Source organism: Ambystoma mexicanum, chromosome 2p, assembly GCF_040938575.1.
Source record: "Ambystoma mexicanum isolate Mex_15411 chromosome 2p, UKY_AmexF1_1, whole genome shotgun sequence".
Taxonomy (NCBI): domain Eukaryota; kingdom Metazoa; phylum Chordata; class Amphibia; order Caudata; family Ambystomatidae; genus Ambystoma; species Ambystoma mexicanum.
This window is the reverse complement of record NC_090923.1, coordinates 1,423,465,154-1,423,482,388: the sequence shown is the minus strand read 5'-3', so window position 1 is coordinate 1,423,482,388 and position 17,235 is coordinate 1,423,465,154. Positions and strand designations below refer to the sequence as shown.

General features: G+C 47.5%; 1 protein-coding gene across 5 annotated transcripts in view; it reads right to left on the bottom strand.

Annotated features, from left to right (window-relative positions):
• Window positions 1-17,235, bottom strand: part of LOC138567577 (uncharacterized) — a 464,209-nt gene that overhangs the window by 211,195 nt on the left and 235,779 nt on the right. For all 5 annotated transcript variants that reach the window (XM_069645944.1, XM_069645947.1, XM_069645946.1 and 2 more), the window contains one exon: window positions 9,368-9,478. In XM_069645944.1, coding sequence (XP_069502045.1) covers window positions 9,368-9,478 — 111 coding nt within the window. The remainder of the gene's footprint in view (window positions 1-9,367; window positions 9,479-17,235) is intronic.

Here is a 17,235-nt window from a genome sequence, read left to right as displayed (position 1 = left end):
ACCCCCAGGGCAGGAGTCCTGCACCCTTGCTCTGCTGCTTCGGAGACTCGCCGTGAGGAGAAATTGCTTTGTCTGCGTGCTACGTTGGAACAAACCCACATGCCTGCTTTGTGTGATCGACATCTACGCTACAAAATCCTGCAGCCTGCTGTTCTATAACCTGCCTCACCTGCTTGCATCTGCTCTAGTACCAGATCTTTGTGCAGATCTGGCTTAAGGTAGCCAGCGCCAAGCGGTGCGCCAGCTGCTGGATCCCACAGCTTATCCTAAAATGGCCGCCAACTTGCCGTACCGTTTTTGTTTATACGGTTGTTAAGCAACCGAAGGCGACGTAGATTCAAGAGCCAAATGACTCCGCTGGCTGGCAGAAGCCAGCCCCAACGCCAAAAGGCACCCAGCATAGGCCGAACATTACTGCCGATTATGCCTGACCGACACTTCCGACTGTGGTCACACCTTCTGGTAAGAAGTGCCCAATGTTTATACTAACTACTTCTGTCTGTTCGTATTATCGGCTGACTCCTCCCTTATCATTCACAGTGTCTCCATAATTAGGATATAATTTTTGTAACCGTGAGAGCTAGTGTTCTCCGACCCGCCCGCCTCCTACCCAGGGCATAGCGTGTCTCAATCACCAAGGCCGCCCACCGCTTAATGACATCCTCCCAGCTTATCCCCCTTCCATTGTGGAGCCCAACCTGCACTGTTGCCGGTCGTAGTAAACCCTGAGCAAACAATGTGCTACGGTCTTGCGCAAACACCCAAGAAACTGAATCCCACAGTCTGGTTGGTTCTGAAATGAGAGCAAGAGTGAACACCCCTTCTCAACTCTTCTGGTCGTTTATATAGGCAACTTTCCACTGGCCAATCACAGACTACTTCCTCCCCCACTCTATAAGAACCCTCCCAGGTCCTGCCCCCTTTTTCCCCCGAGAACATGGCGCCAGGACTCTTTCTAACGGTCGTCCTGTCCTGCCTCTGTTCGCCTGGATTCATTCCAACTGCTCAGGTAAGAGAGTCTGGTTTTGTCTTTGTGGTGCGTGGGGAAAACGGTACTGAACACAATGTTGTTGCTTATTTGACACGTGTGCCGTGTCCCCGCACAGCAGTTCACTTTCCGTCTTCCCGCGGCCGGGCTGCAAGTGGGAATCCTCGCTGTTCGGCATTGACACGCGCGCCGTGTCTCCGCGCAGCTGCTCCCTTTCTGCATTCCCGCGGCCTGGTTGAAAGTAGCAACCCCCGCTATCCGGCCACGTGATCATGGCTCCATACCAGCACGGAGGCCAATCCCTCCTCCTGCCACTGCGGTACCTCGGGTCTGCCATGTGGGTCCCTGCCGGCTGAGGGTTGCTAGCTCCTCGGTCATTAGTGCCTTGGATTCGCCCACACAGCCACGGACCTGCCACCCAAAGGCTAGGCGGCTGCTCGACTTCAGTGCAGCCATCCCAAGACTCGTGACCCGCTGGAACCTCCACCACCTCACGTACAGCGGCAACCGTTTTCTCCCCAGGCTGCCACCCCTCCCTCATTAAGGGAACGGGCAGCTCTTCCTGGTGCACCGAGGGAACGGCGTTTTGTCGGGTTGACCCCACCACTCTCCCTCCATGGGGTCCTCGGGTAGTTCCCCCTCTCTGTGTGCCTCCACAGTCACCAGGGTCGCCCCTTCCCCCTCCCTGGGTGTTTCCCGGTCGTGTACTCCCACCGAGCTGTCACACCTCCGTAACGCTAAAAGATCCTCCAAAGCCATTTGGAGAAAAACACCCTCAATTCCCAACAAGGAAAAGTTCACTACTGCTGCTACTACTTATAAAGCAACTATTCTTAATACCAAAAGAGAGATCTACAACGTCAGAATTCAAAACGCAATATCGTGCACTAAAGAGCTCTTTACTATACTAAGGGAACTGGAGTCCCCTGCACCGCCCACAGAAGCCTGCATCAAAGATGCGGCTTGGTGCGCTAATATCCAAAAGGCCTTATCTGTAAAAATAGCTTTACTACACCCAAAATTGAGACTAAAAAGAACAGTCTAGCTATGAGTTCCAACTCACGCAAATTGCCTGACTTTCAAGCTCCTCCGTGTTACCCTTTCTACTTCTCTCCAGTCACTACAAAAGAAGTTGAAAAAATCATCACTGGAAACCTTCTAGATGCCAGGGAGATACTTGCCCAACCTCAGTTATTAAGGAGGGAGCAAAAGATCTAGCTCCGTTTATTACTGCCTTGATTAACTCATCCTTCGAAAGCTGCTCAGTCCCTAACAATCTTAAAGAGGCATGGCCTATGCCCCTCCTCAAAAAACCTAATATAGATCCAAACATGCCTAATAATTACAGACCCATAACAACAGTTCAATTCCTCTTAACTAGATAGAGCGGCCTATCTACAAATTCAAAAACTCTTGGAAGACAACAACCTTCTGGGCCTGCGTCAATCTGGTTTCAGTCCCAGGCACGGCACTGAAACTGCCCTCCTGGATCTAAAAATCCAAATGGATGAAGCCAAAGACAAAGGCAATCTGGCTATCCTCCTACTGCTGGACCTCTCAGCAGCGTTTGATCTCGTTGACCATCAGATCCTTAGCAAACATTGGACCACAGTTGCATCGTTCTCTCCGAATGCCGCTAGTTGGATCCAATCCTTTCTTTCGAACAGAACAAGGGTCTTTGCACCTACATCGTCAGACGATCCAGTACCTATCTATTGTGGAGTCCCAAAGGGTTGTGTTTCAATGACACTTTACAACATTTTCACCAAATTCCTCTTTGATCGTCTTAATAGCTTGGATGTCACCTACACGAATTATGCAGATGACACCCAAGTCCTCATTACGCTCACTGGCTGCTATGACAGACTCCAAAATGTTAAATGAAATTTACCTTGAAATTCAGGCATGGATGGCTGCCCAGAGCCTTTGTCTAAACGACGACAAGACAGAGCTTCTGATCATTGGTTCTCAAGCTCGTCTAAACAGACTTCATACACAATACAAGACTTTTAACATTTATGGGAACATCATTAAAGTTGCCAATGAGGTCAGAGACGTAGGCGTCTACTTAGACTCCACTCTCTCCCTCAAAAGACAAGTCAATACTACAGCTTCAACTACAGCATACACCAACAAACTAATCAATGCCTGCTAACCTTACTTATCTACAACAGCTGCCTTACACTCGCCAGGGCATTGATTTTATCTTAATTGGACTACTGCAATACCTTATTCTTAGGCTCCACTGAACGCAATCTGAATAAATAAGTTCTTCAGAACAATGCTCTCAGATCTGCTTTAAATATCCCATGCTCTAATCACATCTCTGCCACTAGACGGGATACACACTGGCTACCTGTGCGTGACAGAATCTCTCTGCGCACCGTAGTCATCACGCATATATGCCTGTCAAACACAGCCCCTAAATATTTGGCTGACAAATTCTCAAGGAACCAACCTTCCAGACCCACATGATCCTTCTACTCACACTGTCTCAACATCCCCAAGTACAAACTGAAAACTGCAGGTGGGTCCAGCTTCCCCATGCTAGCTGCAAATTGCTTGAATGCCCTCCCTACAGCCATCAGTGCTGCTCCTTCTTTCGGGACCTTATCTAAAGTGAAAGCTTGACTCCTTGCCCAGCAACATTAAACTTAACCCTTACTGCGTCCACCACTTATATTCGCCACCTACTCTTCCTCTGTTGTGCTGATCTTCCTACTTTTATTTATATGGCCTGTGTTAGGCTAGTGTTTGGGATTCCAAGCATGGCTCTTGCCTTAATACTGTGGTTTCACCCCCCTATGTAGGTTTGTAGACCATTTTAAGCACGGTTGACCACTCAGTATTTATTCCTGATGTTGGCACGCTGACCAATTTGTAACACATGTCAACAAGCCACTTGTCAGCTGTCTCTACGTGTATATACTTGTAACAATCACCTATGCTCAAGCGCCCAGATACCTGAGGATTAGGGGCGCTCTACAAATAATAAACTAACCTAAACTAAAGCTGGTCCCACTTGGCTTCCAGCTGGTGCAGCGGGGAAAGCTTTGAGTGTGTCGTACACACTGCCCCTGGCATCCAGCCGCTCCTATCCTTCTCTGCTTCCGGAGGGCGTGTGGGGTGTTGACTTGTCTCTCCAGAGAGAATGCCTATTAGGACCAAGCAATCAGTGCCACATAGACAAGGCAGCGAAAATGGACCGGGACCACGGGTAGTGGCCATTTTGTCATCGGTTACCCGTGCTTTTGCCGGATCTGCGGGGCACCGAACGGAGCAGACAGGCCCCGTATTCCACGTCGGGACTATGATATTACAGCTCCCCAGATGCTCTGAGCCACCTCGGTCGATTATTAATGAGGTTGTTCGTCTGCAGGCAGGATTCAGCAGGATTATTTACGGGCAGGAGCTCCAAGGGTCTGCTACTGCATTAGTCGCCTGCTGCCCCCTCCCCCGCAAATGCATGATTTAAAGAGATTCTGAGAAAGACAGATTGCCAATATATCAGGACTAGCAAAAGGCTGTGCTAATCAAGAGAGAAGAAGAATAAAAACCTGTCAGGGGAGTACACCATGTATCCTAGTCGTGAGAAGGATATATCAAGACACAACCTCACAGCAAATTACTTTTTGTATCAATTGTGTTGTTGCTCAAGTGAAGACCTGGTAAAGGAGTACACCAGGTATCCTGCCGAGATAGAGGCAAACAACCAAGTTGTTTTGTGTACCAGTTGTGTTGTTGATCAAGAGAACCGCAAGGAACTAACATTGTTGAATTGTAACGCTCACCTGATTCCCGTAGAGGCGCCGGTCTTGACTGGGCGTATACCGTATCTTCAAAGGTGATGTGTAACACACGGCTGGCTCTTTGGGCTGGACCTCTGTGCACTGTATGTCTGACTCGAAGGGTAAGATGTCTGCAGATAGAATATATGGGATTAAGGAACTTGGTTATTGAATGTCTCTCTCTTCTTCCCTTTCTCTTCTCCTGTAGAACCCCAAAGGTTAACGCTCTCACCTTAGGTAAGTGAACGCCGTGCTCTCCATCTGCCTCGGGGCAGGGTGCTGTAACCAGTTTCTTCACTGGATAAGGGGAGCAGGCCTCTTGACTTCAGAGGACTGCTGTCCGTCGCGAGTAATTCTAATGTCTTTAAAGTCTTTAGTAATGATGTTTCTTGTTTTGCAGGGTTCCGGCGATGGAGGATGACGGGCTGAAGTGAGTTGAAGATGGAGCCCGTGTGATGAATAGAAGCGCCTGGAAGCACGTAAGTAAGCGCTTGTTGCCTGCTTCACGATGCGCTCTAACTGTCTTTTTATTTTGCAGGTACAAGTTCGGAGCGGCTGCAGGGTGCCGGAATACCCGCTGGGTTAGATGTGGAAAGGAGTAATGGCACGTGAGTATTAAAGTTCCCCAATGTCTTTAAACGCACCTTGTTTTGTCTTTCAGATGCGGGATGCAGCGCCGAAGGCCTCCGGAGCGTGCGAGGAGTTGGTAAGCTTTTGTCTTTCAGATGCCGGAATGCAGTGTGAAGACCTCCGGAGCGCACGAAGAGTAGGTAAGCCTTTGTCTTTCAGATGCCGGAATGCAGCGCGAGGCGTTGGTGACAGCCGATGGACCAGGTAAGTGAAGAGCTGTCACTGAAGACCGTAATGCTAACCTGTTCTTTCTTGTCTTTATAGGTGTTGCTGAAGACTGGATTCAGGATGGTAAGCCTTTTTCCTTAGGCCCAGGATCAGATGCAGAAGACACGATGAGCGTTCTGCTGCAGAGGATGCAGAATAACGCAAAGCAAGATTCATCCATCGGGTGTGGTTTAAATAGCCTCCTGTAGTGCTTAGGTGTCTCCTTCCACAGCCACGCCTAGGTAAGAAAAGAGTTCCTGCTTTCCAGAAGAGTTCCAGTGTTCTGAATCTAGGGAGTGGCTCCTGCCCCACCCAACAGGAAAAGTAGTTCCAAACAGAAGAGGATCAGAGGCTCAACTGGCAGGCAAGTAAGCAGCATGGTCTGCTGCAGGTAAGTCCACCCAAGCATTATGAGCCCGGCGCTTCCAGCGCTGGGACTGGGCATATTTATGAGCCTGGTGCCACTGGCGTCAGGACTGGGTCCAAAAGGTCCCAATTGGGACTGGTTGGCACTCGGAACCTGGGTTATGGATCTGCTTCCAAGGGAGTTGGGAAAACCCTGACCTTTTGGAAGCAGAGATCATGACATGAATAAGCAACCAAGGGAAGAGAAATCCAGAGGAAGCGAACCGCCCTCTGGAACAAGGAACTCTACTCTGTTGGAATGTTTGTGTTGGAGTGAAGTATTTTCCTTTTGAACATTTATAAATCAGTCAAGGCCAAAGGCATCCCCCCTTTTTGACCTCATAGTTATTTTTTAAATAGAATAAACCTTTCCTAGCTAGCATTCCGACACATGCCTTTGGTACTTTCAAGAGTGGAGGAGATGATTACTGCTGGACTCTCTCTCCATTAGCGCCTTTGAACTTGCTGTGAACAGAGAAAAGGGATTGGCGGGGGGTAGAGTCCAGACGGCAATAGAGGAATGCAGGATGAGCTTTGTTTTCATTGAACAGGGTAATTGAAATCATCAGCCAGGCTACACAAGTGTCAATTTAATTAGCAAACCTTCTGAATTATATAGCAAACTGATATGCAACACTGAATATTGTATGGCTGTGTAAAACAATGCAAACACCTTACAAGAGGTCATAGACTGCATTGGGCTCTCTACGGGAGGTTGACATCTCTATATTGGTGGGCCACCCTTACAAGAGCAACCTACCCCAAAATTAAAGCAATCAAAAAAGCAACCCAAACAGTGGTGTATTTCAATATAAAGATGCCATTAGAATACTCAGAAGGGTAAAAAATAAATGGGGAGCAAAAATAGATCCCTAAGGAGTCAAAGCATGCAAAATAGAATGCACATGCTGAGCACTGGCACATAACGGTCCTCATTACCAGTTTGGCGGTGTAGCATTGCTTGTACCACCAAACTGGATTTTCTGAAGTCCCATTGGACCTCTTTGTGGAATGGCATTATTATCGCAACTAGTAATATCGCTGCCGCTATTGCTGCCAACTTTAGGGCGGTAATAACTTTACTAGCAAGCAAGTGGATTTCTAGCCTATAGGTTTCCCAACCCACAATCAGACAGAGTTGTGAGACATGTACACTGGGAAAATACCACCTCTTTCAACATTATCACCATACTCATAATCAGGACCTAAGTGACAATCACATTGTAATTTACCAAGTAAGTTGTAAGGGTGTTTCTGTGATCCCATAGAAAAAAGTGGCCAAAACAGTAGCATAGATTTCAATGCAGAAGTGTGCTTTTTAATGATGTTCTAATTTACAAGTGTGACTATTTGCAGAGGGGAAATTAATGGCTGTGTTGGATCTCAATCAGGGCTCTTCAGACTACCTTATCACGTTATTGCACAAGCTGCTGCAGATACCAAACCCGGGGGGCTAATTTCTGCCCTGAGTGTACATAAGCCTCAACACCTCATATTTCCTATGCATGTTTTGTCAATGCAACAAAAGTAACAAAATAAAAACGGCTAAGCCAGAAGGATATTAAAGGAGGTGAGATTCATACCGGTCCAAACTCCCATTGCTGCTACCTTTTGAGACATGAGCGTCAACAATACTTCACCATGTCATAACTTTAAAGCTTTAGAGCCAGGACTCTATCAGCTAAATAGGGTGAGTAACTTATAAATTGGAAATCAAGTATCATGGGCGATCTACAATGTAGAAGTCAGCATACTAATGCAACTGGTCACATATTGCTTGCAGTGAATTTATTTAATTTGGAGGTTAAACAGAGTGAGCAGAACCAATCTAAGGGGCATTCAGCCGACGGACTGAAAAATAGACTGCTAATCAATTACTCTTTTCTGAGTGGGGGTCCAACACCTTAACAGGGTGAGTAGCTTTATTGATTGAATGAGTAACAAATTGAAGGGGACTGCCTGAGGACGAGACAGCGCAATAGAGTTGGGAAGGGTTAATATTTAAGAGGTGAAGCCCACGTACTGTAAAGTTACAAAACCACTGTTGTAGTTTGCATCCTGCTTTCAGACTGTGAGGTTTTCAGGTTGTGAGAATGAGTGGAGCATCTGTGATGAATGTGTCGATTGGGACACAATAATGTAGCAATAACTAATTGAGGAAAGTGATTAGGAGGTGCTGAGGTTGCTGCTCAACATATGGTTTTGCAACTGTAAAAAAATGCTTTGTTATTCGTCTCATGATATGCAATGACGATTAATGGTTTTAGTCCGGCAATTGATTTATGGGGGAGCTAACCCAACAAGTTTCTCTCAAGTTAATGCACTGTAATAATGAATTTCCATATTTAATGATGATCAGTGTTTTTTGTGTTTCATCAATTGATTCATGAATAAGTAACCCACGGAGGGATCTCTCTCAAAAAACCATTTATAATTTACTCCTTTATAATTACTCTACACTGATTGAAAAAATGTTTTCCTTCTCTCCTCCCTCCAATTTTTGTCTCCTCTTCCTTATTTCGGACGCAACTGAACTAAAATGACTTTGTGTTTTGATAATGCCAGGCACTCAATAATGGTTATTTGTGTATTTGCAAATTCTATTTATGTTTATAGATTTGATTTATTTCAAGACTAAGGTTGCTAATTTATTAATTCTGCCTTGAAAAAAGACCATGTTGGTCGAAACACGTGTTGGCAAACTGACATAGTGCTGCAACCGCCAATTTTGATCTTTTGGAGAAAATAGAAATAATAAATACACCAAGCAAAATTAATCAACCAATGGTGTTTCTCTTTGATGATAATGAGATCAATAAATATTGCAACATTTTGGTACAAGTGCTTTGATACTGGCACACACTTTAATTTTGCGGAAGCATATATAAGGTTTAACACCGCTGGGCACGTTAGCATAGGTCGCCATGAACTCAGCTCACCAAAACATACACATGCACAGCTCTGTTTTCATCATCCACTGCTACACTGTGGAGAGAGTGCCCATAGGCTTCTCTTAAAGCCTATCGACGATGGGGGAAAAAAAAAGACGAAACAAATAATCAGCCAGAAGCCCTTCACTGAGACAAATGGGCTTGCATCAGGGGAAAGGGTGCGTTGGCAAATATTGCAAATGTTGATGACAAGCACTCCACTGCAATGTAATTTATGGATAAGTAAACTATGTACTTGTACACAGTTTTATCAACTGAGACCGGGAAGAGTGGATGCTTCCTTTGGATTTTTTTATAAATGTAAACTTTATGAATGTCAGGGTTGTAATCTGCTAGTACTTTAAAAACAGATGAATTAATGCATCGGCCATGTGTCATGGGTTTTTACAGCTTCTCACCTGTGCTGACAATATGACTTCCACATTCTCCTGCAGAGATGAAAGGATTCACCACATCTGAGGGCACATTTTCAGTTTTAATCTCACTCTCCTTTCTGACATTTGACAGATCTGGTGAATGGAAAAAACACACTCCCATCAGAATTCAGAAATGACATGACAAGCTTTGGTAATACGTTTTTCCAAATTGACAGTATCAGATCATCTCCCATAGTCAAACATGTTGTAGATACCACTGGATGGCAGTGGATTGTTTTTCTTCCTATTGGCTACTGAAGAGATATGTTAGCGGAGAGCAGAATTTGATGCAATTAAGTGTGCAAGAATCTCATTGTACCTAGCAAGAAGTGAATCTTCTCTGAGAATTTGACTAACATTACTCTAGAGGAGGCAGTCAACATGCACACAGTGTGAGAAACCTGAGGGTATCCTCACACCTACTCCTCTTGGATACTCTTCTCAGGTGGGCAGGGAAATGCCATCGCTCTTGGATCATGACCCTGGGGGCAGAGAAGCGAGGGAGGATCACCTGGGTGGAGGGTCTGTAGAGAGGCAGATGCACGCATCATTTATAGAGCTCACCCCCTCACCTCTGTCATACTCGAAGAACAGCAAGAAAACACTGTGTATGACACCTGGTATCATCCCAACAACACATCAAAGATATAAGAGGCACTACGCGCTCAGACAACTGTATCGAATATACCACCGAACTGATGCAGTAAACATAAGCCTGCAGACACCACTGGATTTAGAAGAACTATAAGTGAAGTCCAATAGATGTGAAGTGACATCATGAAGAAGAGAAGACACGAGGACGCACTGAAATTAACATATGAATATCTAAGGAATGAAGAAGTGAAAAAGTAAACACATATGCAAATATGAAGAAACTCATATACACTAGGAAGCTAAGTGACAAAAGATGTAGTAGATGTATATACCCAGAAACTCAAGGTAGATAAGACAAAATATAAGTATTGCTAAAGTAGAAAATAGAAAGCAAGTAAAGCAGCCATGTTGCAAAAAAAGGACGTCTGCATCGTATAATAGTAAGCAAGAAGCCTCAAGAAGCGAAACCAAGACTGCAATGCTGACAGGCACTGTAATACACATTTGTGCAAAAACAAAGGGTATTTGTTTGGCTCAGAATCAAGTATGCTGCAGCAAGAGCAACTACAAAGGAGTTACGTGCCCAGGACATATTTCTCTTACATTGAGTAAAGTAAAGGAGTGAACTGCTGCGAGTGCCACGTATTGTTCAAATTAAAGATGCAGAAAGCACTTGCAGAATGGAGCAACCAAGTCTCCAGAGGTCGAGGAGAGTAATTGCACCTAATATAATTAAATCAAATAGCAGTAAACAGAAGGGCAAAATTGACAAAATCATGGTCTCCTCAGACATAATTCAGGAACGGAAAACAAGGCCTATTCATAAAGCTCCAGATGAAGATATCAATATACCGTCACTCCCTTTAATGTTCAGAGGAAGGTCAACTACAGAGAATAAGCCTTGGCTTAGGGCGTAACTGATGAGAGATTGTAGGCTAATTAGCTAAGAAAGGCAGTTGTCTGACGTTGTTCTCTTGCACCCGGGTTTCGTTGTTTACATGTTGTTAACGAGCTGAATGTCCAAGGTTGGTGATAGAGTGCAAACCAATCATGAGGGTCTATGCAATGGTGGACCATACATTGCTGCACAGGCCTATCCACTGCTGGGGCTACACTATTATCTGTATTTTACGTAGTTAGGGGTAGTTCAAGGCGTGCCTACCAGATAAGAGGTCTCCAATGATTATCAACACTTATATAAAACATATGTATGCATTTCCCTTAACCAATACCTGAACCCAGTAGAGTTTCACCGAAATGCATTGAGAGTGTGTGAGCTACAAGATGTATTTTACACTGCAAAATGGATTAAAATGGAGATGATACTTTTTAATAGGCAGGAAAAAAAGACGATCGTAGAAATTGTGCACATTTGTTTGGGGTTATGAAAATATTAGGGCAAAAAGTTGACTTGTTTAATTTTATTAGTTGTGATACTCTAGGTTGTAGATTGGAACCATAGAACAACAGTAATAATTCAGCTGATTATCAAACCCTAAAAACAAGCGATTGGTCCCAATCATAGGAGGGTAGCAGCTACGAAAAAATATAGCAAAATAAGATTTGTAGATTGTCAATAATAAAACAGGATAGTGAGAATCGATAGAACTGTAACAAACAAAGTGAATATTATTGTGTAAGATTGGAAAGGTCTTTGAAGAACATTCTTGGAGTAATGGGCAGCAATTGATGGTGCTTGTCCGAATTGATTGTTTTGGTATATGAAGTATTGTGAAAGTATTGTGAAAGGAGGAAAGAATAACGTTGATATAATACTAATTGATTAAAGTAGCACCAGAATAAAAGATACAGTAAATTCTGACAGTTAAAAATGACTTGTCATTATGGGGGATGGACCCCTTTTACACCTGTGCCAAACATTACCTATCAAGAACAGTATTGCAACACATGACAACATACTTACTGTAAAGACTGGAGGGGGGTTATCTGTACTTCTGCCCTCTATATGGCAGAGTAGAAGCACAGAGCCAAGATTCTTTATTGTGGTAGCAATGGACAAGCAACCAAGGCTTAAGCTCTCAGGAGGTGATGCAGGCTGGTTCTTAAGTGCAGTGTAGTCCCCAAGCCCCCACAAAGGAATGTCCACACACTATGTTGTGTGCTAACACAGTTCTTTATTAAAAAAAAATAAGGTTCAAGATATATACATCAGTTAATAACACACTTAGTACTCTGGTAACTCTAATATGGCAAATATATACAATGTCTACGTGGTGCAAAACGTAGCTAAGGACTCCTTTAAAATGCATCAATTGCTGACAGTTATAATGGCACACAAATCATACAGCAATGTGTATCAGCATAGATAATAGGAAGGAAAACAAGCTGGGTTAAACAATGGCAGACTTCTTTCTCTAGGTACCTAGATGCAGTTCTGAGTGAGGATCCCCCATCTGGGCAACATGTAATAAAGAGTATTAAAAAGCCCAGTCCATTTATGTTTAAAAAACCTTGTTTCCTGGTTAAAATGTTCAACTACCCCAAAGTACCCGAGTTATGAGAGTTTCTTTGATAGTTCGTCGACGGATCCCCCTAGAGTGGACTCCCTTCAAAGCAGGAGCCACAGGGCGTCGAGATTCCTCAAAGAAAGATGAACACTTGCGTTGAGACTGCAGCTTCGACCTTCGCAGTGCTCTTCGACGATCGATCGTGGATGTCCTGTGAAGAAGGGCCGTGTGGTCCACCTCTGTGCAGAGTTTCGTGCCGCAAAGATGTCTCGGTGATGAACGTAGGCCGAGCAAGAGGCGTCGGGATGGCTTCAGCGATCGGGACTCGACCATGGGCTGGATTTCAGAGCTTCACTTGTCAGCGTCTTTATGGTCTTCGGGTGGCAGGAAACCCACTGGCGGACTCTCCTCAGTCATCGACGACCTCGACTTTCTCTGGCGGGACAAAGCGGGTGATGGCAAGGGAGCCCTTCGTTCAATGTTCTTAAGCAAGGTGGAGCGTTGCAGCTCCGGTCGTCGAGCAACACAGCATCAAGCGGTCCCCGCTTCTGGGCAACACGACTCCATTGGCTTCCAGCGGTTATGGAAATCGTCCGAACCCCGACTTCGATGGCCTCGATGTCCGGGTGCTTTGCTTCAAGATTCGTGGCGGACCCCTTCTCCAGTCAACAGCCTTTCGGGACTGGCTTCCAGAGTGCCTTGATGAAGATCATCGTCTGCACAATGTTCCCTCGTAGCTCGGGGAGAGGTCTCCTAGCCAGGTCCTCTCTCGGATCAGTCCTCCACAGACTCGACAGCTTTCAGAGTGGGTCGAAGGAAAGCAGCAATTCTTCTTATTCCAGCTGGGCTTCAAGGATAAGCAGCTTCAAGTTTCAACTTCAGCTTCTGAACAAATTGAGAAGTGAGCAGTCACCAGATAGGCACAATGGTCCCTCATTCACTCTGCTGAGCCAAGCTCAGTCAGCCAATCAGACAGAAGGGCATTCATGCAGGCAGGCAGCCAATCAGGCTCCCATGCATTCAGGCTATTCACTTCCACCCAGGCACCCATAACAAGGAATTTGGATTGGGCCAAGCACCCAGCCTTTCAGCACACCACACTGCATTAATGTCAGTTTCAGGCAGAGCTGTCTCATTCATTGTGTCACACACACGGAAACCAGACACCCATAACATAGAATGCATATTGGTCACACACTCTATTCACACAGGTCCCACTGCAAGGGTGTATCCACAACATACAGTCACTGGGAATGCTCCAGCCAGTCTGGCCTGGATTTCCCCCACAATACCATATATGGTTCTTCCACCCAACAGCCAGTCAGGGGAAGGGACAGAGTCAGGGTTTCCCAGGACTTTGGGAAAACAGGGTAACAGGCAATAGAAACTCAGAGGCCATCTTGCCTTCTATCAGGAATCCACTGATCCCTATGGCAGAGCCTGGGTATCCCAAAATGGAGGATACTCTGAGCACCTGTCAAATTCAGCATGGAGCTGCCACCAGCCCATACCCTGCACTATGGGCCATAAGGAACAAGTTACTTACCTGTAACTGTTGTTCTCCAGCATGGGTCTGGCATGGATTCACATGCTCATGAATATTCCCCGTCGTCAGGCTGGGAATCCTCGGTAAAGAAAAAATCAGTATCAGTTTCGTTTCTGATCTGTCTTTCGTAGTAGTAACCAATCACTGATCTCTGCGTCATACTGACCACAGCCAATGACTGCCCTCTCCCTAAGCCCCGCCTCTGGCAGCCATCTTCAGATTTGGTAGCACGTGAAGTGGCAGTATGACCAAGTGAAGAGCCGCAGAGGGGTAGGCGGGAGGGTTCGCATGTGAATCCATGCCAGACCCATGCTGGAGAACAACAGTTACAGGTAAGTAACTTGTACCTTCTCCAGCATGGGGTCTGGCATGGATTCACATGCTCATGAATAAAGAATACATAGCAGTACACACATGCACAACCACGGGAGGTGGCAAAGGCTCAACATTAAGCATTACATCAAACTCAACATTAAGCAATTCTTACCTCCTCACCAGGCTCACCTTAGGCGAACAGGTTGCGCAGCACTGCTTGGCCGACCCTGGACTCCTCCCTGGAATCCCGATCGACGCAGTAGAATTTCGTGAAGGTGTGCGTCGACCTCCACGTAGCAGCCCTGCAGATGTCCAGCAAGGGCACACCAGATAGGAACGCCGTGGTAGCTGCGATCGCTCTGGTGGAATGGGCTCTCGGACGGCCAGGCAGCGGTCGGTTTGCCAACCGATGACAGTACATGATACAGCCGGAGAGCCATCTGGAAATGGAGGCCTTCGAGAGAGCCTTCCCCTGATTGACAGGTCCAAAGTTCACAAAATGTTGTGACGTTTTCCGAAAACGCTTTGTGCGGTCCACGTAGAACTTCAGCGCTCTAGCCACATCCAGCGAGTGCAAAGTCCTTTCGGCCGGCGACGAAGGCGACGGGAAGAAAACAGGCAACACCAAGGGTTCGTTGAGGTGGAAGTCCGACGGCACCTTGGGCATGAAGGAGGGGTGCGTCCTGAGCACTACCCTCGTGTCGTGAAAAGTCAAGTACGGGGACTTGCAGGAAAGGGCCTGGATCTCTCCCACTCTTCGTGCGGAGGTGATGGCCACAAGAAACGCTGTTTTTTCCACGACAAGAACTTCAACGGAGCCGAGTGCAGAGGCTCGAACGGAGGTCCCATGAGCTCGGTCAGCACCACGTTGAGCTCCCACGCCGGGGCCGGAGCCTTCACCGGCGGGAACGATCTGAACAGTCCCTTCATGAATTCTTTCACCAGACGATGAGACCACAAAGACGTCCGCCCCGTGGTTCTGGTGTATCGGGAGATCGCAGCAAGATGAATCTTGATGGACGCGTGTGCCAGTCCAGCCTTGGCCAGCGTCAGAAGGTACGGCAGTGCCTGGGGAGCCGTAATCCGTAGAGGGTTAATCTTCTGTGCGTGGCACCAGACAGAGAACCTCTTCCATTTGTGTCCATAGCATTTAAGAGTTGAGGACGCCCTGGCCTTTGCAAGAACCTCTCTGCAGTCGGCCGGTATGTCGTAGCCTCCAAACTCTAACGCTGCAGGAGCCAGGCCTGCAAGTTCAGCGACTTCGGGTCGTGATGGAGGATGGCGCCTCCTTCCCTGGAGAGAAGATCCGCGTCCACTGGCAGCTTGATTGACGGGGACGCTGACAAGTCCAGAAGGTCCGGGAACCATATCTGCCTCGGCCACGCAGGTGCGACGAGGATCATCCTGCACCGTGACCTCTTGAGCTGGTTGATGAGCCGGATCAGCAACGGCAATGGAGGGAACGCGTATAGAAACAGTCCCTCCCAGGGGAACGAGAAAGCATCGCCCATGCTCCTCGGCTGGGGAAACCTGCTGGCGAACCTCCGGCACTTGTAGTTCGTCGCCGTCGCGAACAGATCGATCTGGGGTGTGCCCCACCGTCGGAAGAGGCGGTCCACTAGATCCTGTCGTAGTTCCCACTCGTGGCAGGAGCGCAGCTCTCTGCTGAGCGAGTCGGCGATGGTGTTTTTTATCCCTGCCAGATGAAACGGCACCAGAAACATCCCTTGGGCGACGGCCCAATGCCACAGACCCTGCGCCTCCTTGGACAGGGCTGGGGATCTGGTACCGCCCTGCTTCCTGATGTAGAACATGGTGGTGGTGTTGTGGGTGAAGATCCTCACCACCTTGCCCTTGAGGGACGGAAGAAAGGACCCGAGGGCCCAAAACACTGCACGGAGCTCCAGGACGTTGATATGGAGGGACTTCTCCGTCGGAAGCCAAAGGCCTCTCGCGTGCAGATTTTCGGTGTGCGCTCCCCACCCTTCCAGGGAGGCATTCGTGGTCACTGTCTCCTGGTGGCTGGGGTCTGGAAGTCCATGCCCGCCGTCAGATGCGCGCGGGTGCCCCACCACCGGATCACTCGTCGGAAACTCTCGTCGAGTGTGATCCTATCCTCGAAGCTGCCCGTCGTATGGATCCAGCGTGCGTCCAGGAACTCCTGCAACGGGCGCATCCGGAGCCTGCACAGGCGGATGAGATAAATGCAAGAAGACATCATTCCGAGGAGGGACTTGATGGACCTCACCCTGGCCGCGTCCGCAACCAGCATCCGCTGCACCTTGCCCAAGATGGCCCTCGTCCTTTCCTCCGACGGAGAGGCCAGAAGCGACACTGTGTCGAGCTTCGCTCCCAGAAACAGTGCGTCTTGCGCGGGCACCAGGTGGGACTTGGCGTAGTTTATGGAGAATCCCAGGTCTGTGAGTAGTTGGACGGTCCTTGCCGTGTGCTCCACAGCGAGCTCCTTTCGTCTTTGCTCGGATGAGCCAGTCGTCCAGGTAGGGGTAGACGTGGATCCCCTCTCGGCGCAGCTGCGCCGCCACCGGTGCGAGGCACTTGGTGAACACCCTGGGTGCCAACCTCAATCCGAAGGGAAGGGCTTTGAACTGGTAGTGAAGCCCTTGGACCACGAACCTGAGAAACTTTCGGTGTCCCTTTAGGATGGGAATATGGAAGTAGGCATCCTCCAAATCCAACGACGACAGGAAATCGCCCTCCTCCAGTTGACCCAGGACGTGTTGGAGGGTGACCATCCGGAACTTCTGTGCCTTGATGAATTTGTTCAGTCGTCGTAGGTCCAGGATGGGACGCCATCCTCCCGTCTTCTTCTTCACGAGGAAGTATCTTGAGTAAACTCCGGAGCCCCGAAGCCTCTTTGGGACGAGCTCGATGGCGCCCTTCTTGAGCATCGCCTTTACCTCCAAGAG